The following is a 20,136-nucleotide window of genomic DNA, read 5'->3' as shown; positions in this document are numbered from 1 at the left end:
TTTGAACAAGTTCTTTTTCGTTTGTTTAAGTGATGTGGGGGAGAGAGAAAAATATGGCACCCCTTTTTTTGCCGAAAATGGAAATTAGCAATCAAATGAGTTTCTCAAGATCTGCAGAAAATGTCTCAGACGAAATAAACTTAATTTATTGATTTAACACTATGATAAATTATATATGGTCGGAATAGTCGGGGTAAGAGCCACTGCCCTTATTGCACTTCCTGCACTGTTTAATCGATAACAGGCTATACCAGAATCAGCATTAGGTTCGTAATGTCCATCAAATGAGCATTTCTTTACTATATACATTTAAAGCGTCGATCTAATGCTGCAACTGAAAAGGGAGATCTTTTCCGTTCAGACCTGCCACGACGTTGTCTATACACATGTCACCCATGGCCTCACGAGTTTCCTTTGTAGCACTGCCGATATGAGGCAAGATTACACAGTTATCTAATTGGAAAAGTTTATGATCTGTTGGTAATGGTTCAGGCGTCGTTACATCAAGACCAGCTCCTGCAATCAAATTTTCTTCCAATGCTCGGACCAAGTCATCTTGCTTTACGATACCGCCGCGGGCCGTATTCACAAAAACCTAAGGTGCAGTATCAATAGTGAGATGCCATCTTTCTGTGAAGCCAACAAAAATCATCTTTCTTTTATCGCGAGACGGAAGATACTTACTGTATTTTTCTTCATCTTTTGAAAAGCTTCATAGTTGAACATTTCTTTGGTTTCAGGAGTCAAAGCGCAACAAGCGACAATGTAATCAGATTCGCTCAACAGTTTATCAAAGGAGGCGTATTCTGCATTCAAGCTCTCTTTTAGTCCAGGCTTTTCCTTTCTGCCCCAATACAATACGTTATCGATGCCGAAAGCTTTCAAACGCTTAGCAACGGCTTGTCCAATGCGTCCCATGCCTACAACGCCTAGCGTTTTCCCAGTGAATTGATATCCACATAACCAATCAGCTCTCCATTCTTTCCACTATGTAGATATAAAAAAAAATGAGGTTCAATAAATGGTTCCAAAGATGCTCTGATGTTAACTGTTCCTCGCCTTACTTCTCCTGTTTCAGCAGCACGTACGCCACTCTTCATGAATCTGGCAGCAGACAGCGTTAACAAAACAGTGAGATCAGCTGTAGCGTCAGTTAAGATATCGGGTGTATAACCAATCTTGACATTATTTTCCTTGGCTGCTTTGAGATCAATATGGTCATAGCCAACACTCATAGTAGTCACGACTTTTAATTGAGGGCCTTGAAAAATAATTTCAGAAACCTTTATTATTTAGTCACCAATACAAAATAGCAGCAGCCTAGAGATTGAGTAATAGGTGGTTTTCTTTTGTTGTTTTTACCTGCTGCCTTGAATACTTGAGAGTCAATTTTATCAGAAAGCATACAGATCAAACCCTCAGCTCCCTTCACATCTTCTAATAACTTTTCGTAAGGCATAGCGCTGTCGGTTGGCCATTGAACGAGGTCAAAACCCTGTTCTTCAAGTCTCTGTTGACTGTTTTGCAAAAGCCTACGAGTAGCAACAACTTTACGACCGGCGCTGACAGCTGCAGAAGTATGGAGTTGATGAGACGTTATTTTTGTCAAAATAGATGCTGAAGCGTATGGTGCACGCCCTTTTAAAATATTAAGTGTCTTAAGCATTTTGCAAGAGAGTATTCTTGGGATGTTGGCAAAATGGGGGAAAAAAAGATGTGTATTTAGACTTGGTTTGTTTGGTTTTGTCGAATTTAGAGTTTTTTCTTCCAAAGTAGAAATAGAAAACCTTAAAAATCACTTTTTTTATTATTTGACAGTTGCCTGAGATTTGTTGCACAAGAATCTGTGAATAGGCCTTTAAAAGTGCACTCGTTGGGATCAACAGACGTAACGTAGAAAATTAGTACTGTGCTCGCAATGCCAGGTGAACTTTCAATGGAGAAGAGTAATAAAATTACAAAGATAAGGCCATTGAAATAACCAAACGGCAGACCAGGAGAAACCCAAATGGCGATCCCTTGGGTAGTTTGGGTAGCTTCAGTAGCTTTAGTAGCTTCGTAGCTTTAGTAGCTTCAGTAGCTTCAGTATTTTTGGTGACTTGGCTGTCGCTTCTAAAGATGCGGAATGACGGCGCCCGCATGAAATAGGTATGCTGTCGTGATAGAAACCTTCTCAGCCTTTGCAGTACTTATTCAAGCCCTTAGTGTTACAGTTTCATAAAAACCCTTCTATTCTCCCTACTGTTTCCAAGTGCTGGGTACAGTGAACACAATTGTTTTTTCTAACTATAATAAGAACATGAAACAGTAAACACTAGCGGGCTTGGATACGTACTGCAAAATTTGCATGTGAAAAGTCTTCTCCAGGGAAGCTGCAATCTCAATATATGTATCTGTAATTATACAAGTACCTAGTTTTCTTTCTTATCAACAGCAATTACAATAATATGGAAAAGGATTTATCTAAAAAATTGAACGAAGCTTCATCTTCCTACAACGATAATCAGCAACAAATCGCCGACGAGACCGTAAGCGAGGATGGGTTTGATATCCTCTCAATGACACTACCTCTTCGCCCTGGCTCTGATTTATTCAGCAAGAATTTACTGAGAGCTCAAAATATTAAAAATATTATAATAACTGCAGTTATAGGTAATGGGATTACAGGAGAGGCATATACTGTCGGTGCGAATGAGCAGAACGATGGCCGACGAGCGGATATTATATACCTTCCACTCAAAGAGTTTGCACGCGCTCTTCCACCTGTGATTATTGAAATACAGAGCAAAGTAAATCCTGCTTTTGTCACTCGTTCCATTCGATACTGTTTGAATACTTTTGATGACGTTAAGACACTACCTGTATTAGTAGTGATATGCATTGATGGTTTTTCAAGCAGAAAATTTCGTGATTCTGCATTTGAAAAGTTGGACAGCAATCCATTTTATACACATCCGTGCCAGTCGTGGGCGAAAAAAGTTTATATATACGCTGAAGGTTCCATTGAGAACCATATAAAAAGCTCCCCCATTAACCCAATGGTAGCATTGGCGCATGTTCTTATCTCTCAAGAAAAGAACATCATGATGCTTGAAGAATATGATGACCCAACCATTCAAGACATCTATAAGACGGCCTTGCATGTTTTCTCTGATGGTAAAGACAAAACGAATGATTTAAAAAGAAATTGTGAATCATTCTGTGAGGCTATGACTAGCCAATTCACAAAAATTATGAAGTATGAAAAAGATGGCTCAGAGCAATCACGCAAAAGAATTCGACAATACGCGCAAGATGGAATTGACTTCATCAAACAGTTCAATCGTCGAAATCTTAGCGATTCCAGTGCCACACCAATTAGGGCAACCACTCCAGAAGAACCAAGTGATGATCTGATTTTTGTGGAAGAAGAGAGAGCCCAGTCAGCTGGAAGGTTCAATTGGGTCTCATGTTTTGAAAAAGGTTCTGCTGAAGGAAAATTTACACGATATAGCAGCCACCTCACTCTTAAGCAGGCATACTCTAGACAAACTTTGTAGTGTTGTAAAATTTAATAAATGATTCCCACAGTATAATTGACATGATATTTGAAAACAGAGCCTTTAAGTAGTAAAATGATGGTTTGTCGTCAACGCTGTTGCGAAGGCCAAAAAATAGGGGGTTTACATTAGGACTACCTGCTTATTTAGCGGGAGTTATTACTCCACCTATGTAAAGCTGTACCCAAGCTAACGAAGTTACTGATGCTACTCAAACTACTCAGAAAAAAAAAATAAAATTAAAAAACCATACACCAAACTTTATCACCAGATCCGAGTGTATATATTTTTGTTCCGTTTTGGCTCTTGCTGATTTAAGCTTTATTTTAAATGCAGTTCATTAATGCTTATAGGTTACTTGACCCGTTAATTCCAGAGCAGCGTTTAATGAGGGTCGAAGAAACAACGTAGGTTAGGATATTTGCCTTATTGGAATTTTTGAGAATTCCGTAATGAACCAATACAATAAATATTCTTCCTTCGCAAATACGACGTTTTCATGCTTAAAATGCATTGTAAAGAAACCATGGCTGCCGGTAGCATCAGCTTCCAACGACGAAAGCTTGTGTTCTATTAAATATTCTCAAACTCGCAAGTATAGCCTTTAGCACTGTTATAACCTATAATTCTCGTAAAATTTCTACTATTGAAAAAAAAATACCCAAGCTACTAAATTTACTGAGGTTACCGAAGCTACTGAAGCCACTTCTTGATCTTTCTCAGATTAATCATACCCTTACATATACCCGTCCGTTATTGAGGTTTTCTTAAAGTTGGCTATTATCAATTTTGAACAATAATAATTGATCGTTTCAGATGCGTTCTAAAATGAGTTGGAGCTAATATCCACATACAAATCTCTTAGAGGAAACTGTGGAACTGTTTTTACAAACTTTTCTATGGCCGTTCCTTTTCTTTAGGGAGAATATACTTATTTTGAGCGTCTTCAATTTAAGAGAAGGGTTCAGTAGCAATTCAACAAACATATCGCAATCCACAGCGCTGTCTATTAACTCCAAATAAGTCAAATTTGTCAGACTTTCATTCAGTACATTCAGGGTATCCTTAATTACAAACCTTTTTTCATTGTTGTTGATAAAGGCCAAAACGACTAGCTTTTCAATCGTTGCAGGATTGTTGGGTTGTAACAGATTCAATAAACCATCGACTTCTTTATGTTGCAGGGACAATCTGCGTAATTTACTCCCGTTGCTGTTTCTTATGCTCAACGCGTTGAAAAAAGAACAGGGTTTACTTCAGGATTCACAAGCTTAGTCATTATTCATAAAGCTAATGATGCTGCCTGGCTTAAGTCTGACGGTACGCTATGAAGCGTCATATGTAAAGATTATTCAAATTTTGGAGAAACGTACATTACATCGATTGAATCGTTTCCCGTACATAAGCTTACTGTCATTTTCCTCAGACTATAGTCTCATTAATCATCAATTAAGTCAAATACTGAGCGATCAGTTTCTGTATCAAATGCAAAACTATCAGATAATACTAAGCTAGTAAGTTTGAGTAGCTTCGGTAGCTTGAGTAGCTTTGGTAGCTTGAGTAGCTTTGGTAGCTTGATTAGCTTCGGTAGCTTCGGTAGCTTGAGTAGCTTTGGTAGCTTGGGTAGCTTCGGTAGCTTGAGTAGCTTGAGTAGCTTGAGTAGCTTTGGTAGCTTCAGTAGCTTCGGTAGCTTCGGTAGCTTTGGTAGCTTGAGTAGCTTCGGTAGCTTGAGTAGCTTCGGTAGCTTGAGTAGCTTGAGTAGCTTTGGTAGCTTGAGTAGCTTGAGTATTTTGGTAGCTTTGGTAGCTTCGGTAGCTTCAGTAGCTTCGGTAGCTTTGGTAGCTTCGGTAGCTTGAGTAGCTTTGGTAGCTTGAGTATTTTGGTAGCTTCGGTAGCTTGAGTATTTTGGTAGCTTTGGTAGCTTCGGTAGCTTCGGTAGCTTCGGTAGCTTCAGTAGCTTCGGTAGCTTTGGTAGCTTCGGTAGCTTTGGTAGCTTCGGTAGCTTCAGTAGCTTCGGTAGCTTCAGTAGCTTCGGTAGCTTCGGTAGCTTCGGTAGCTTGAGTAGCTTTGGTAGCTTGAGTATTTTGGTAGCTTGAGTAGCTTTGATAGCTTCGGTAGCTTCGGTAGCTTCGGTAGCTTCGGTAGCTTGAGTAGCTTTGGTAGCTTCGGTAGCTTGAGTAGCTTTGGTAGCTTGAGTATTTTGGTAGCTTCGGTAGCTTGAGTATTTTGGTAGCTTCGGTGGCTTTGGTAGCTTTGGTAGCTTCGGTAGCTTGAGTAGCTTGGGTAGCTTCGGTAGCTTGAGTAGCTTGAGTAGCTTGAGTAGCTTTGGTAGCTTCAGTAGCTTCGGTAGCTTCGGTAGCTTTGGTAGCTTGAGTAGCTTCGGTAGCTTGAGTAGCTTCGGTAGCTTGAGTAGCTTGAGTAGCTTTGGTAGCTTGAGTAGCTTGAGTATTTTGGTAGCTTTGGTAGCTTCGGTAGCTTCAGTAGCTTCGGTAGCTTTGGTAGCTTCGGTAGCTTCGGTAGCTTCGGTAGCTTGAGTAGCTTTGGTAGCTTGAGTATTTTGGTAGCTTGAGTAGCTTCGGTAGCTTGAGTAGCTTCGGTAGCTTTGGTAGCTTCAGTAGCTTCGGTAGCTTCGGTAGCTTTGGTAGCTTGAGTAGCTTCGGTAGCTTGAGTAGCTTCGGTAGCTTGAGTAGCTTGAGTAGCTTTGGTAGCTTGAGTAGCTTGAGTATTTTGGTAGCTTTGGTAGCTTCGGTAGCTTCAGTAGCTTCGGTAGCTTTGGTAGCTTCGGTAGCTTGAGTAGCTTTGGTAGCTTGAGTATTTTGGTAGCTTCGGTAGCTTGAGTATTTTGGTAGCTTTGGTAGCTTCGGTAGCTTCGGTAGCTTCGGTAGCTTCAGTAGCTTCGGTAGCTTTGGTAGCTTCGGTAGCTTTGGTAGCTTCGGTAGCTTCAGTAGCTTCGGTAGCTTCAGTAGCTTCGGTAGCTTCGGTAGCTTCGGTAGCTTGAGTAGCTTTGGTAGCTTGAGTATTTTGGTAGCTTGAGTAGCTTTGATAGCTTCGGTAGCTTCGGTAGCTTCGGTAGCTTCGGTAGCTTGAGTAGCTTTGGTAGCTTCGGTAGCTTGAGTAGCTTTGGTAGCTTGAGTATTTTGGTAGCTTCGGTAGCTTGAGTATTTTGGTAGCTTCGGTGGCTTTGGTAGCTTTGGTAGCTTCGGTAGCTTGAGTAGCTTGGGTAGCTTCGGTAGCTTGAGTAGCTTGAGTAGCTTGAGTAGCTTTGGTAGCTTCAGTAGCTTCGGTAGCTTCGGTAGCTTTGGTAGCTTGAGTAGCTTCGGTAGCTTGAGTAGCTTCGGTAGCTTGAGTAGCTTGAGTAGCTTTGGTAGCTTGAGTAGCTTGAGTATTTTGGTAGCTTTGGTAGCTTCGGTAGCTTCAGTAGCTTCGGTAGCTTTGGTAGCTTCGGTAGCTTCGGTAGCTTCGGTAGCTTGAGTAGCTTTGGTAGCTTGAGTATTTTGGTAGCTTGAGTAGCTTCGGTAGCTTGAGTAGCTTCGGTAGCTTTGGTAGCTTCAGTAGCTTCGGTAGCTTCGGTAGCTTGAGTAGCTTTGGTAGCTTGAGTATTTTGGTAGCTTCGGTAGCTTCGGTAGCTTGAGTAGCTTTGGTAGCTTGAGTATTTTGGTAGCTTGAGTATTTTGGTAGCTTGAGTAGCTTCGGTAGCTTCAGTAGCTTCGGTAGCTTCGGTAGCTTGAGTAGCTTTGGTAGCTTCAGTAGCTTTGGTAGCTTCAGTAGCTTCGGTAGCTTGAGTAGCTTCGGTAGCTTCGGTAGCTTTGGTAGCTTTGGTAGCTTGAGTAGCTTCGGTAGCTTGAGTAGCTTTGGTAGCTTGAGTATTTTGGTAGCTGGAGTAGCTTGAGTAGCTTCGGTAGCTTCGGTAGCTTGAGTAGCTTTGGTAGCTTGAGTATTTTGGTAGCTTGAGTAGCTTGAGTAGCTTCGGTAGCTTCGGTAGCTTTGGTAGCTTCAGTAGCTTCGGTAGCTTGAGTAGCTTCAGTAGCTTCGGTAGCTTTGGTAGCTTGGGTAGCTTCGGTAGCTTGAGTAGCTTGAGTAGCTTGAGTAGCTTTGGTAGCTTCAGTAGCTTCGGTAGCTTGAGTAGCTTTGGTAGCTTGGGTAGCTTTGGTAGCTTGGGTAGCTTCAGTAGCTTCGGTGGCTTTGGTAGCTTTGGTAGCTTCGGTAGCTTTGGTAGCTTTGGTAGCTTCAGTAGCTTCGGTGGCTTTGGTAGCTTTGGTAGCTTCGGTAGCTTGAGTAGCTTTGGTAGCTTCGGTAGCTTGAGTAGCTTCGGTAGCTTGAGTAGCTTGAGTAACGGGTTTACTGTTTGTTTGAATGAGTTGAAGAAGGCTACTATAGATATGAGATCAGCTGAAGTTAATGCTATCATAGCTACATACCTCAATGTGACAGTGCAATGATGCCAGGAGGATTGTTACCCAAGCTACCGAAGCTACCAAATCTACTCAAGCTACCAAAGCTACTCAAGCTACTCAAGCTACCGAAGCTACCGAAGCTACCAAAGCTAGCTACCAAAGCTACTCAAGCTACCGAAGCTACTGAAGCTACCAAAGCTACTCAAGCTACCGAAGCTACTGAAGCTACCAAAGCTACTGAAGCTACCAAAGCTACCAAAGCTACTGAAGCTACTCAAGCTACCAAAGCTACCGAAGCTACCGAAGCTACCGAAGCTACCCAAGCTACCAAAGCTACTCAAGCTACTCAAGCTACTGAAGCTACCAAAGCTACCGAAGCTACCGAAGCTACCCAAGCTACCAAAGCTACTCAAGCTACCAAAGCTACTGAAGCTACCAAAGCTACTCAAGCTACCGAAGCTACCAAAGCTACCAAAGCCACCGAAGCTACCAAAATACTCAAGCTACCGAAGCTACCAAAATACTCAAGCTACCAAAGCTACTCAAGCTACCGAAGCTACCGAAGCTACTGAAGCTACCAAAGCTACCGAAGCTACCGAAGCTATCAAAGCTACTCAAGCTACCAAAATACTCAAGCTACCAAAGCTACTCAAGCTACCGAAGCTACCGAAGCTACTGAAGCTACCAAAGCTACCGAAGCTACCGAAGCTATCAAAGCTACTCAAGCTACTCAAGCTACCAAAGCTACTGAAGCTACTCAAGCTACCAAAGCTACCGAAGCTACCGAAGCTACCGAAGCTACCCAAGCTACCAAAGCTACTGAAGCTACTCAAGCTACTGAAGCTACCAAAGCTACCGAAGCTACCGAAGCTACCCAAGCTACCAAAGCTACTCAAGCTACCAAAGCTACTGAAGCTACCAAAGCTACTCAAGCTACCGAAGCTACCAAAGCTACCAAAGCCACCGAAGCTACCAAAATACTCAAGCTACCGAAGCTACCAAAATACTCAAGCTACCAAAGCTACTCAAGCTACCGAAGCTACCGAAGCTACTGAAGCTACCAAAGCTACCGAAGCTACCGAAGCTATCAAAGCTACTCAAGCTACCAAAATACTCAAGCTACCAAAGCTACTCAAGCTACCGAAGCTACCGAAGCTACTGAAGCTACCAAAGCTACCGAAGCTACCGAAGCTATCAAAGCTACTCAAGCTACTCAAGCTACCAAAGCTACTCAAGCTACCGAAGCTACCGAAGCTACCAAAGCTACTCAAGCTACTCAAGCTACCAAAGCTACTCAAGCTACTCAAGCTACCAGCTACCAGCTACCGAAGCCACCGAAGCTACATCTTTATATTTAGGAAAAGAGTAGCCGAACCAACAACGGCTGCTGTTGGTCTACAACAAGGATCTTCAAAGAGGAGGCAGATTGAAGCACCATGCTGCAATTGCAAAAAATTATGAAAAGAGGTAAGAGTCAGTAAGAAGTAGCGATAGGTCACAATATTTGGATCTAATTGACGAGGAGCATAAAAATCGATAGTCAAGAATGAGGAAATAGTATTGATATCAAGTAGACATTGTAAGCGTATCGTTAAGCTGTTTAATGAAATCTACTGTAAAGGGTAGTGACCTAATTGTTGACAGAAGAATCACTCAACGTAATGCGACGGGAGGTTGGTTTTACTTACAACTCTGAACAGCGATAACCACAAGATAATAAAGACTATTTTTATTGATACAAGAGTAAAGTGTAGGGTCTAAGAAAACAGATAAAAATCACAGAGGCAGGTTAGAGAGGCTCACTAATGAGAGGCAACCCTTTATGACAAAAACCTAAAAAATTTGCTCTTCTCCGCTACTATGGCTTTCTTAATATGTTTCGTACTCTTTATTACACTGAAATAGCTATTATTCAGCAGCTATACTTACGAATGAATGAAGGGCATTGCCACAGGTGTGTGTATTCTTGTTTTAACAGAAACATTACGTTACTGATATTGCTTCGTTGAAGTTGACCCATCCCTAGGTTACGATCTGAGAATCAATGTCCGGTCGATCCGGAAATCGCTCAAAAACTCAGTTGCCTTGATTGAATGAAGAGTACAATGTTCTACAACTTGATTAATCTTACTTAAAATTGATGGCAATTATAAGTTTCATAAAATAAAAGGGGAATTTGTTTGTATACAATAATGAAAACGGTAGAAACCCAATCGATGGAAGGGCTTAATGTCAACAAATATCGTTTTTCCCTGCAAAATATTGTGCGTCGGGAAGTGTCTCCGCTGAAATCGTACGATAAAACATCCAACAGTAAAACTCAACGAAAATATTACAAAAAACTTAGGAGATATCCTATAGTTTCTTTGATCAGATGGCTAAGACTTCTATCGCCTGATTCTTAAACTGATTTATCCTATGAAGATAACCGGAAGCTTGCGTCAACTTCATTAACTAAGAAAAGTGAATGTCGGAATTTGAATGAGAGAACAATGAAAAAAAAAAAAAAAAAAACCAGAAAATTAAAGCCATTTGATGGAAAACCCCTTTTGCTGGATTATATATTTCTTACACTAACTTTCAAAGGTTTAAGCGCCTCCCATTCACTCTTGTACTTCCTTTCAATTCAGTAACGGTAAATACAATAATGTCAGCCAAGCTCTATACATACGAAGAAATTGCCCAACATAACAGCAGAGAAGATCTTTGGATGGTCATCGATGGAAAAGTTTACGACATTACCAGTTTTCAAGATGAGGTAAAGCCTTATAAGACGTACGCCTCACATTCAGACGTCTTTTGTTCATTCATGGATGAATTTTTTTGTTCTAATAGCATCCCGGTGGTGAAGAAGTTTTACTCGATGAAGGAGCTAAGGATGGTACTAGTGCTTTTGAAGATGTAGGTCATTCTGATGATGCTCGCGACCTTCTCAAAAAGTACTATGTCGGCGATGTGGATCCCACTGTAAGTATAGGAACGCATTCGAAAAGATTCTCATTATATGATGGATAGTCTGGCCATCAATCCAATGGATTATGAGCTGATCATTTGTTTCGCCCCTGCTACATATAGTCCAAACCTATCAAGGTTGAGAGACCTGTTGAGGCCATTCCTGAAGTACCCAAGGGAAAGTGAGTATCATCGTAAACAATAAGTTATAACCTGGGAAAAAAGTTAGGAAGTGGCAATTCTGAACAAAACGAGTACTTATGATTATTCTTTTTAATCGACTTTTTCATAGTCCTCTTCGTATCCTCATTCCTTTGGTTCTATTCGGTGCTTATGTTTATTATAGCTATTTCTTATAAGCATTCACTATAGAAAAAAAAACCAACACTTTTGGAAGTAAACACAAAACGGCAACATGTTAGACCTCTAATATATAGATGCTGTGATATTTATTCATCTGTTTTTTCAGCCAACCGTTTCAGCAATCGAATATATTCATGTCCACAAATTCTTTTTCGAAAATACTATTTACAATGATTATAGTCAATCTCAACCAGCAAAATCAGCAGTTTCTAAACTCGTACTATGCCTAATAATATGGTTGAGCTGCCTTCAGTCCCGTTTTCATAACGCGCTTCCTCTTTTTGATTGGGCCAGATTTCAAATTAGAATTTTTGAATATGTTTAGGAATATTATGTCAGGAAGCTTGTTTGTTGAATCTTGCGTATGTTCTAATTTGGTGGAACAATCAATGCATAGCGCTGTAGAAAAAGAGGATATTGATCACCATTGAAGCGATATTTTGGCTGCTTTAGAGTTTCACTGAATGTTGAGGTGAATAAATATATCACTGCTCGTATAGCTCCTCCTTTTCTATAAAACCCATTTGCTTATAAAACAAAGAAAACCTTCAGGATTTTTCGAGCGAAGAAAAGGTATATTTTTGAGATAAGAAACTCATCTGATAAAAATGTAGACCAGGCATTGTAGAAAGCTTCATCAGTCTCAAGAAAAAGGCACGTGCGCGTCGGAGTATATTAATCGAGCCTGTTCTGTGTAGCACCCAGATATTTTTCCTTACAACAGATTTTGACACTGTTGCGTTTCCCTTTCTCATCTTTATCCCTCATATACAATCGCTTTAAATAATATGAAGTTGACTGAACATCTCTTAAATATTGACAGAGACATTTATGAGCAAGCTGAACGCAATCAGTTCTTGAAAGAAGTTGGCACTCTTCAAATTAAGCCTGAAAATCTCAAAGCCTGGCTCATCCAAGATAGGTTTTACACAGGTGGTTATATCAAAATGATGGGTCTTATGATCTCTCGTTTATCCCTCTATGAAGATCAGCGTGAGCTAGGCGACAATGATCCTTTTTGGTCACAGGAAAAGGCACAAAATATCCTCAGAACCTTATCCTTTGCGTTATCCAACGTGCATCGCGAAAGCGAATTCTTTACTGATCTTTTAAGCAGGGAGCCATATCGTCACTGCAAAGTTCCCGAGCAACAAAGAGCCTGGACAACTAAATACTTTGAATATGTCAAGCGTATTACTCTAGAAGGTGGACATGACCTTGGTGAGCCTCTTGTTGCCCTTTGGCTTATGGAAATCATGTTCTATGATGCTTGGAGTTTTGCCAAGTCTATCAATAATAGTTTAGGTGAAGGAAAGGATGGAAAGGATTCACAGGACGTTCACATTCAAACATGTCACGAATTGATGGAAAACTGGACTTTAGAGGAATTTAAGGAATTTGTGGATGACTGTGGGAGCCTTGTGGATGCGCTTGACATAAGCGATCCACGTCGTATGGCCAGTTACGAGAAAGTGTATAAGGAAGTTTTGGCTCTTGAAGTTGATTTCTGGAATATGGCTTATAACTTTGATGAAAAATAACGCAAACTACCAATATATCAATATACCTCTCGTAGAATTCATTCCATTTTTGTCTATGCTTTTCTTCTCAGTTTGACAAACTCATGTTTGTTCATGTATAAAGCAAAGCGTTACAATATATCTAATGCATTTTACACAACATTCGAGTTTTCACTATTATAATCTGTATAACCTGGGTGTTATTTTCATCAAGTAAAATATTTGTGTAACAACTTCAGTATTTACTAACATAGGACATGACAGTCTACAACTTCAATGATTTAATTTCTGTTATGGTATCTGAGATTATGACGTGAAAAAATGCAAGTTTTCACAGAAGGCCGTTAACCGTCTTGAGAAAGGAAAAATACTACATGACTTAGAGTGGCTTCTTTTCATGGATGTGCTTCTTGCTACCATAATTGTAACCACAAACTTATGTGCTAAGTACGGAGAATAATATGATGCTGTATGCTTTAAATAAATTAGAGAAAATGCTTATGCATTGATGAGTAACCATTTTTCCGGATCTTCTACACCAACCAGCTTTTCAACGCAGTCGATCACCTCTTCCAACTCTTCTGCAAATTTGAATGAACAGACTGCAAATGCACAGTAACTAGGAAAGGAATCGCTGTCCATATGCTCTGGGCACTCTCTTATGACTGAGCTTAATCTTTCATTGAGCTTTCGCCTCATTTGTCGAGGCCTTATCATGTACGGTGGCAGTGAAATTTTCGAGACCAAAGCCGTTGAGAGTAATTTCAAAGTGGTCAGAACGAAAGCGATCTAATTCACAGTATAGCAGTTGCATGAGAATATATAATAAAAGCGAGGTATTGGAAAGAAAAAGCAACCAAACACTCACATATTGCATTCTTTCTTCGTGGATAACTTTGACGATACTCCTTTTCCAAGCTTTATCTGTATGTCTCGTTGAGAAACCCATGCCTTGAAGTAAATCTGACATATTGTCTATCTTTTCGACTAATGTGGCATAAATTTTATATGGGAATTTACCACGTAATGGTGGTTCCAACCTTGTCAACTTTAAATAGGTTCGCTCGTCCGCAATTTGACGACGGATATCGTAGGCAAGCTTACGGAAAGCTTTTAGTTGGTTTGTTGTAGGTTCACTATCAGTCATTGTATGTAAAATATCACCAACAAGCAAACCATAAAGTTTACTCATATCGTGTAGTGTCTGGGATATGCGTTTTCTCAAAGCCACTCTTCCAGTGATTGACTTTGGTAACCAAGCCAAAACAGCAGCAGCAGCGACGCCAATTACTACTAGTAAAATACGCTAAACATTTGTCATATTTCTCAGTAATTTTCTATTGGAAACATTAATAGATGAGGATACTGATGAAGTTTTCTTGTACCTTTCCTGCAACGGATTCAACTGAGTCAGTAGCTGTACCAGACGCAACACCTTGATATTCGTAACAAGTAACCTAAGTGATATCTGTTAAACAAGTACCTTTAACTAATCGGAAGTGTAATACTGCTTACTAGTACTAAAGTAATCTGCACCATAATGGTGCCCATTCTTAAAACCTCTCTGGTAAAGAAAATATGGTATACAGGTAGCATAACGACGAACGTAAGAATCGTGAGGCCATATGGATTACCTCTAACGATTTCCCATATGACAATACCCATTACTCCACCGATAACAGTTGCAATCACTCTTAAAACAACACTATAAATTACAACCAGTCCGATTGTTAGGTGCAGACTATTTCAAAGCACTATAAAACAATAACTTACGTGAAATAGAATTGTCCTGTCAAAGGAATCGCCCACATCATTAAAGTGATCGTAGCCCACTGTCCCTTCCAGTTAAAGAACCAACCTGCACTTTGTGGTAAGTACGCAGGAAGCGAAAGCAATACAAATCCACCTGCGGTTTTAACAGCGAATATACATTCTTCACTTTCTATCCATTTTACTATCTTGTACAGTCCGTACCAAAACCGCTCTATTAGTGTTGCTGGTGGGTCTACATCAGGATCACGCGAATAGAGTGTCCCAGTTTTGTTTCTTCCTTTAATCCAATCAGAATTATCGACTAAATCTATATCCCTTTTTGTCATAGTGCAACCTAATGTATAATTATTGCCACCTTCCATCTGACTGTTATGGTTATCTGTGGGGTTCGACGCAATGTCTATTTGACCACCCAAGTTGGCATCTGCATTGGAAGATCTGAACCACTTGTAGAATCTAAGACGAGGAAACCATATCTTGCGCTTCTCACGTGTTATCTCGATTTTTTCAATACATAAGGCGAACATTTGCAACTGTTGGGCTAATTGCATCAGATTGAATTGGAATAAATAGATAATTTTCAACATGCCTTCGAAACGTTCTTCAAATTTAACTGAGCCTGACTGGACGAAAATACGCGATTTACAATATCTTTTCTCGTATCGTTGGATGGCGTCTTCTAGCTTTTTACTCAATTTGGGTGGACAGCTGAAGTTTTCTTCACTGTATGGAACTGTAGTAAAGGCTTCAGTAGAGTTGGGTATGTAATCTGTTATAAATATACGTGGAAACGGCCATAAAAACGAATTTAGCGTTGTTCGAGGTTTATTACAGTATTTCATCAGTCGTTCGTTGCATTCGTTTAGAGCGCTAATGCATGCTTGTGTAAGTTCTTGGCTAACCGCTCTTAGTTCATCCAAACTTGCAAAAAACTGGTTTACATTTTCATCTTTCATTGCTTCCGCTTGTACTGAATTTATACTTCGCGTCATTCCCAGGTCAGAATAATATTCATTCTTAGCAATGAGACTGAGGCCTATACCATGTAAAGGGACACGAAAGCCTTTGACAACTCGTGTGATGTCGGCGATGTCCTCGTGAGAAAGACGGTTTATCAGAAGCTCACGTTGAATCTCGCGTTTACTATCGACTAAATTAAGTACAGTATTTTGTAACCGTGTATGAATTGATGGTAAAGTGTACAGTTTGTCGGTTTCCTGAGGTGTAAAAAACGCGTTGACATTTTCATCTAAAAAGCCAGTGTAACTTTTTAATGATCGGTTCAGAACTCCCAAGTATTTTGTAATACTATCTGCCGGCCATAAAAGCACATCCACAACTAACCCAATCGCATTTCCAAGAAGTATGGGTATGGTAAATGTCCACTGTATTGATATGAGAAGGTTTTTAGCAAGTTCCGCAAAAGGCGTATTCTTACGACTTTGAACTTACCACGACGACAGGCGCAAAACCCGGGGTAACAGAGGCTTGTGTCAATGCGAACTACAAGTGTTTTGCTTGTTATTATAAAAAACATTGGAAAGTAATGTACGCTACATTGAACTTACAGCTATAACCATGCTCGAATATACTGTTGCCCAGTATGCTGAAAATAATTCATCAACATCAACATCTGTAAGTCTTATCATGAGAATCTATTAACTTACCTTGCGCAAATTTAACACGAGCATATGTGACAATAAATACACCAATATACATTATAATCGAAAGCACTGCACTTGATTTTGGCTGAACAGGTGAAGAAATGTTTGGATCACGAGCGAGGTTTCCTAAATACATGCCTATTATTTTTATTTTTTTTAGAAGTGGTCAACGAGCTTTTGAAAATGTAGCAGCTGAATTACTTCTATTTACCCAGAAAAGACCACGCTGCACCGCCAATGGCTCCTAAACAACCTGTAACGGTTGCCTATTACGTTTAAAAGAAAGAGTATCTATTATTCTGTTACGCTGTCAGATCAAGTTTTTGAAGACAAACCTCGAACTGTACGCCTAGGAAAGGATACAGAAAAAAGTCCAGTTCGTTAAATCAAATGACACACAAATATGCACGACCATCATACAGAATATACATGTTCAAGGCATTGCTGTCGTTACCTAAAGGTCGAAATGGAAAAGATAAGATAGTCGATGTCACGACCATTGTACTCGCTCGACCTATTTTATTTCGAGGATTATCCACATAAACAAACAGCAATGAAATCAAAAGCGCAATAGAGCCCTTCAGTATCATTCGTATCAAAGGAACCGCTGGAGTTTTGAATTTTAGGCGTTCTCTAAGAGTGTTTCTATTTGGCTTCAAATCGTTTATTTCCTCAAGCTCATTATCATTATTATTGCCATCATCGACTGAGTTACTGCCAGTATAAAACGGTTGACTTTTGAGACTGCTATTGTCATTATCTATTTCTTTGACGTTGACATTTTTCAAACTTGTGGCGGCACGACTTGCGTTCGATCTTCGCTTTGTTAACTCTATTTCTTCCATATCATAGGCTCTATTCAATCCTTTCTGTCCTTACAGAAAACTTCGCTTAAATGGTTGTATCAGAAGGAATTAATAAAGGTGAGGAAAAGATTATCGTTAACATTTGGATCTTAATTGTTTGTTCGCTTCTAAAGTTTTGAATCATTATGTGACTCCATGTTTCATTTCGCATCAAAGGCATTCTCCATCCGCTCCGCTCTTAATACTGAAATACAAAATCATAAAGCGAACGAATATTTCATGAAGTCTTTTCGCTAGCCATTTCATCGGGTTTCTCTAGTATGTCTGTATTTTTCCTAATACTGTCAAGCTAGGCCCAGCAAAATTATTGTGATCACAAATATCGTATGAGCTAACAATTGACCGTGCTAACGTTATGCTGTTCTTCTTCGAAACAGTTCGGTCACCAGGATATTATTCCCAAGGGGCTGAATAAAAAAGCCTTTTTTTAAGCTATGAACACAATCGCAGCATACAAAAAACTAGGTAAGTTTTATTTAAAAGTTGCGATATCTCTGTCAATGGCAAGAGAGATCGAACCAATATCGGGGAGATATTTCCGTTAAACTTATGCGCAGCTGAAGTAGTAGAAGTAGATAGTAGTGGTAGTAATATAATCATGCCATATATTTTCTTTCCAAATCAATTTATTTACAAACGTGCCTTCGTAAACGCAGCTTGTTCCTTTTTAACCCAATCCTTTACTTGCCGACGAAGAATTTTCCCGCTGGGGCTCTTTGGAATAGCATCAACAAACTTGATTCCACCACGAAGTTTTTTGTAATTCGTCACATTCTTTGACACATGTTCATCAATCTGTTTTACAGTATGCTCGTCTTTGCTCACACTAGGTTGAAGAACGATATAAGCTCGAGGAAGTTCAGTAGCCTGATTATCGTCGTACCAGCCTACAACGCAGCAATCAGCGACAATTTCCAGGCCCATGAGAATTGCTTCTAATTCTGCAGGTGCCACTTGATAACCTTTGTATTTGATGAGTTCTTTGATACGATCGAGAATGAAGAACTCTCCAGTTTTGGAGTCAAATTTGCCCACATCACCTGTACGCATCCAACCATCTGCCATGAATGTTTCAGCATTGGCTTTCTCATTATTGTAATAACCCTTCATAATACTAGGCCCACGGAAGAAAAATTCTCCCTCCTGGTCATCGCCTAATTCTTCGCCTTTCTCGTTTACTATCTTCATTTCCATATTTGTACTCAGAACACCGATAGAACCTGTTCGCCGGGTTGTATTCATAACGCGCAGACATGTCAGCGTACTTCTTATTCGTGCCTGGGTTCGATTATGTTCTTTCTTTACCTGGAACACCTCCTTTTTGATTTTGAGAGATTACACCGGACGTTGTTTCTGTCATACCATAACTAAAGTAAAATGCAGAAATTCTTACTATAGATAAAAAGTCGCGTTGCAAGATTATAAGCTTACCCTTGTCTAATATCTGCAGGAACCCGCTTTTTTAATGCTGTAATATGCTCTTTGCTGAGAGGGGCAGCTCCACAGCCCAGTAAACGAATGGTTGTAAGATCATATTTGGTGACAATTGGTGATTTGGCCAATTGAACAGCTAGAAAAAAGAGAAAATTAAGAAAGCAACATTAATATAACTCTTACTGTAACCCAACTGTTAAATCTATATTTCGTTACCAACTGGGGGAACAATAGCGGCAAGAGTGACCTTATACTTCTGTATTAATTGACAAAATAGCTCCAGATCGTACCTGGACATGATAATGACAGGTGTAACTTTGTAGTAGGAGTTTAGAATCAGGCTTGTCAAGCCATAAATGTGATAGAAAGGAAGGAAACCGAGAACTACATCATCATCGTGCTTCTCTTCTTCTTCTGCTTCAGCAGCAAGGGCCTGAATGATTTGAGCAATAAAGTTCTTATGAGTGAGCATCACGCCTTTAGCAAGGCCAGTTGTACCACTGGAGTAGCAAATAAAAGCGGTATCGTTGTAGCCATCGATATCTTGAAGAGGAAGTGAAACTGGCTTTTTTCCCGAGATGGCATTGAACGGACGGCAGCCTTCAACCTCTTTATCACCAAACAGAAAAACACGACTGCGGGGTAATCTGATACTATCTGTAATCTTTAGAAGCATGGGTAATAGCGCAGGAACAGTAACTAATGCAGTAGCTTGGCAATTGGTGATTTGATGTTTGAATTCAGCTAGACAAATGACATTGCTATAAGTCTCAATTCAATATATCCAACTTTTACCGACTACTGTCGGCTCCTAATGTAGCACGCAATATCTTACCTTCTGTATAAGCAGGATTGCCGGGAGATATAGTACATTTGGCGGCAAGAAGTGAAAGATACAGAACGACATGATCAAATTGATTAGGCGCAAATACTGCAACAACATCACCTTTCTTTAGGCCAACGTTTTCATTCCAACCAGTGGCAAGATACCTGGCTTTTTCCCGGATTTGCTTCCAGGAAAGAGTTTTCCCTGATTCACCTTCTACAGCAATTGGTTTATTGATGTCTCTTGTTTGATTATATTCGTTTGTGTTTGTGAGGTATGAGAAGAGATCAATTTTAGGAATAGGAATGTTTGGTCTGTGTGATCTGTAGATAACCATTGTATTGCTGAAAGCTGTTAGATGCTGTTGGTAAGGTCAAAGGTATAAAAAAAAAGTATAGACAAAAAGAAGAAACATTCAAGCGATGGTAATTGTAGCAGAGCCATTTTAAGGAGCCTACACAGTGAAGGGTTAAACTGTTATTCCTTAGTGCTTGAATAGTGGGAAAATTGTTACTAATATGTAGAAAGAATACCCTAATCCCTGCCTTGTGTAAGTGCTAGTGAAATTTGATTTACCGGTTGATGTGGGGTAAGCGGCCTGACCCAACTTTAAATTTTTTCTACAACTTTTTTTTCCCAATCGCAAACTGATTCCATAATGTGAATTTGAAAATCTGCAATGTGCGTTTGCAACGTGATAGCATATAACTTAAGTCATAAAATTAGCAATTCCGTGAATGAGTTCCATATAATACTAAGCGGTAGAATACGCTTTTTACCATTACGTACGTAAGAACCTGTTTGT

General features: G+C 39.9%; 8 protein-coding genes across 8 annotated transcripts; 4 read left to right on the top strand and 4 right to left on the bottom strand.

The window, feature by feature from the left end:
* Positions 1-187: 187 nt before the first annotated feature.
* Positions 188-1,706, bottom strand: BDF20DRAFT_846131 (D-isomer specific 2-hydroxyacid dehydrogenase). Its single transcript, XM_053079726.1, has 4 exons — positions 1,363-1,706; positions 1,065-1,261; positions 685-987; positions 188-595 (listed from the first exon to the last, which is right to left on the bottom strand). The coding sequence occupies exons 1-4, from the start codon at positions 1,664-1,666 to the stop codon at positions 323-325; spliced, it is 1,077 nt and encodes a 358-aa protein (XP_052940992.1). The 5' UTR covers positions 1,667-1,706; the 3' UTR covers positions 188-322.
* A 741-nt stretch (positions 1,707-2,447) lies between these two features.
* Positions 2,448-3,774, top strand: BDF20DRAFT_920734 (uncharacterized protein; the record flags this gene model as incomplete). The annotated part of the gene is made up of 1 exon (XM_053084662.1): positions 2,448-3,774. The coding sequence occupies one exon, from the start codon at positions 2,448-2,450 to the stop codon at positions 3,537-3,539; it is 1,092 nt and encodes a 363-aa protein (XP_052940991.1). The 3' UTR covers positions 3,540-3,774.
* A 5,897-nt stretch (positions 3,775-9,671) lies between these two features.
* On the top strand, positions 9,672-10,436 carry BDF20DRAFT_846129 (uncharacterized protein). Its single transcript, XM_053079725.1, has 2 exons — positions 9,672-9,690; positions 9,863-10,436. The coding sequence occupies exon 2, from the start codon at positions 10,126-10,128 to the stop codon at positions 10,336-10,338; it is 213 nt and encodes a 70-aa protein (XP_052940990.1). The 5' UTR covers positions 9,672-9,690; positions 9,863-10,125; the 3' UTR covers positions 10,339-10,436.
* Positions 10,437-10,580: 144 nt separating this feature from the next.
* Positions 10,581-11,244, top strand: BDF20DRAFT_904220 (cytochrome b5-like heme/steroid binding domain-containing protein; the record flags this gene model as incomplete). Its single annotated transcript, XM_053083000.1, has 4 exons — positions 10,581-10,691; positions 10,769-10,900; positions 11,009-11,067; positions 11,178-11,244. 4 exons carry the CDS (start codon positions 10,581-10,583, stop codon positions 11,242-11,244), a joined length of 369 nt encoding a protein of 122 aa, XP_052940989.1.
* Positions 11,245-12,036: 792 nt separating this feature from the next.
* Positions 12,037-12,789, top strand: BDF20DRAFT_909467 (uncharacterized protein; the record flags this gene model as incomplete). The annotated part of the gene is made up of 1 exon (XM_053083589.1): positions 12,037-12,789. One exon carries the CDS (start codon positions 12,037-12,039, stop codon positions 12,787-12,789), a length of 753 nt encoding a protein of 250 aa, XP_052940988.1.
* A 477-nt stretch (positions 12,790-13,266) lies between these two features.
* Positions 13,267-14,867, bottom strand: BDF20DRAFT_812473 (uncharacterized protein; the record flags this gene model as incomplete). Its single annotated transcript, XM_053076791.1, has 5 exons — positions 13,267-13,557; positions 13,637-14,074; positions 14,154-14,225; positions 14,284-14,473; positions 14,542-14,867. The coding sequence occupies 5 exons, from the start codon at positions 14,865-14,867 to the stop codon at positions 13,267-13,269; spliced, it is 1,317 nt and encodes a 438-aa protein (XP_052940987.1).
* Positions 14,868-15,732: 865 nt separating this feature from the next.
* Positions 15,733-17,247, bottom strand: BDF20DRAFT_58655 (uncharacterized protein). The gene is made up of 6 exons (XM_053075814.1): positions 16,660-17,247; positions 16,541-16,554; positions 16,417-16,471; positions 16,209-16,343; positions 16,110-16,147; positions 15,733-16,044 (listed from the first exon to the last, which is right to left on the bottom strand). The coding sequence occupies exons 1-6, from the start codon at positions 17,048-17,050 to the stop codon at positions 15,976-15,978; spliced, it is 702 nt and encodes a 233-aa protein (XP_052940986.1). The 5' UTR covers positions 17,051-17,247; the 3' UTR covers positions 15,733-15,975.
* A 246-nt stretch (positions 17,248-17,493) lies between these two features.
* On the bottom strand, positions 17,494-20,039 carry BDF20DRAFT_846126 (uncharacterized protein). Its single transcript, XM_053079724.1, has 6 exons — positions 19,865-20,039; positions 19,341-19,805; positions 18,722-19,249; positions 18,503-18,641; positions 18,377-18,438; positions 17,494-18,291 (listed from the first exon to the last, which is right to left on the bottom strand). Exons 2-6 carry the CDS (start codon positions 19,666-19,668, stop codon positions 17,702-17,704), a joined length of 1,647 nt encoding a protein of 548 aa, XP_052940985.1. The 5' UTR covers positions 19,669-19,805; positions 19,865-20,039; the 3' UTR covers positions 17,494-17,701.
* Positions 20,040-20,136: the final 97 nt, after the last annotated feature.

The sequence above is a fragment of the Mycotypha africana genome (genome assembly GCF_025528875.1).
Source record: "Mycotypha africana strain NRRL 2978 chromosome Unknown BDF20scaffold_1, whole genome shotgun sequence".
Taxonomy (NCBI): Eukaryota; Fungi; Mucoromycota; class Mucoromycetes; order Mucorales; family Mycotyphaceae; genus Mycotypha; species Mycotypha africana.
This window is presented reverse-complemented; position numbering and strand designations above follow the sequence as displayed.

Bases quoted from the DNA above. Each gene is read 5' to 3' on its own strand.
- BDF20DRAFT_846131 (XM_053079726.1), bottom strand. From the start codon at position 1,666: ATGCTTAAGACACTTAATATTTTAAAAGGGCGTGCACCATACGCTTCA. The intron at 1,262-1,362 runs GTAAAAACAACA...TTATTTTTCAAG, and splicing joins TCAAGTATTCAAGGCAGCAG to GCCCTCAATTAAAAGTCGTG. The intron at 988-1,064 runs GTAAGGCGAGGA...ATATCTACATAG, and splicing joins GTGCTGCTGAAACAGGAGAA to TGGAAAGAATGGAGAGCTGA.
- BDF20DRAFT_846129 (XM_053079725.1), top strand. From the start codon at position 10,126: ATGAAAACGGTAGAAACCCAATCGATGGAAGGGCTTAATGTCAACAAA.
- BDF20DRAFT_58655 (XM_053075814.1), bottom strand. From the start codon at position 17,050: ATGGAAGAAATAGAGTTAACAAAGCGAAGATCGAACGCAAGTCGTGCC. The intron at 16,344-16,416 runs GTAAATAGAAGT...TAAAAATAATAG, and splicing joins TGCAGCGTGGTCTTTTCTGG to GCATGTATTTAGGAAACCTC. The intron at 16,045-16,109 runs GTAAGTTCAATG...AAACACTTGTAG, and splicing joins ATTCGAGCATGGTTATAGCT to TTCGCATTGACACAAGCCTC.
- BDF20DRAFT_846126 (XM_053079724.1), bottom strand. From the start codon at position 19,668: ATGGTTATCTACAGATCACACAGACCAAACATTCCTATTCCTAAAATT. The intron at 18,642-18,721 runs GTAACGAAATAT...TCTTTTTTCTAG, and splicing joins CGCTATTGTTCCCCCAGTTG to CTGTTCAATTGGCCAAATCA. The intron at 18,292-18,376 runs GTAAAGAAAGAA...CCCGGCGAACAG, and splicing joins TCAAAAAGGAGGTGTTCCAG to GTTCTATCGGTGTTCTGAGT.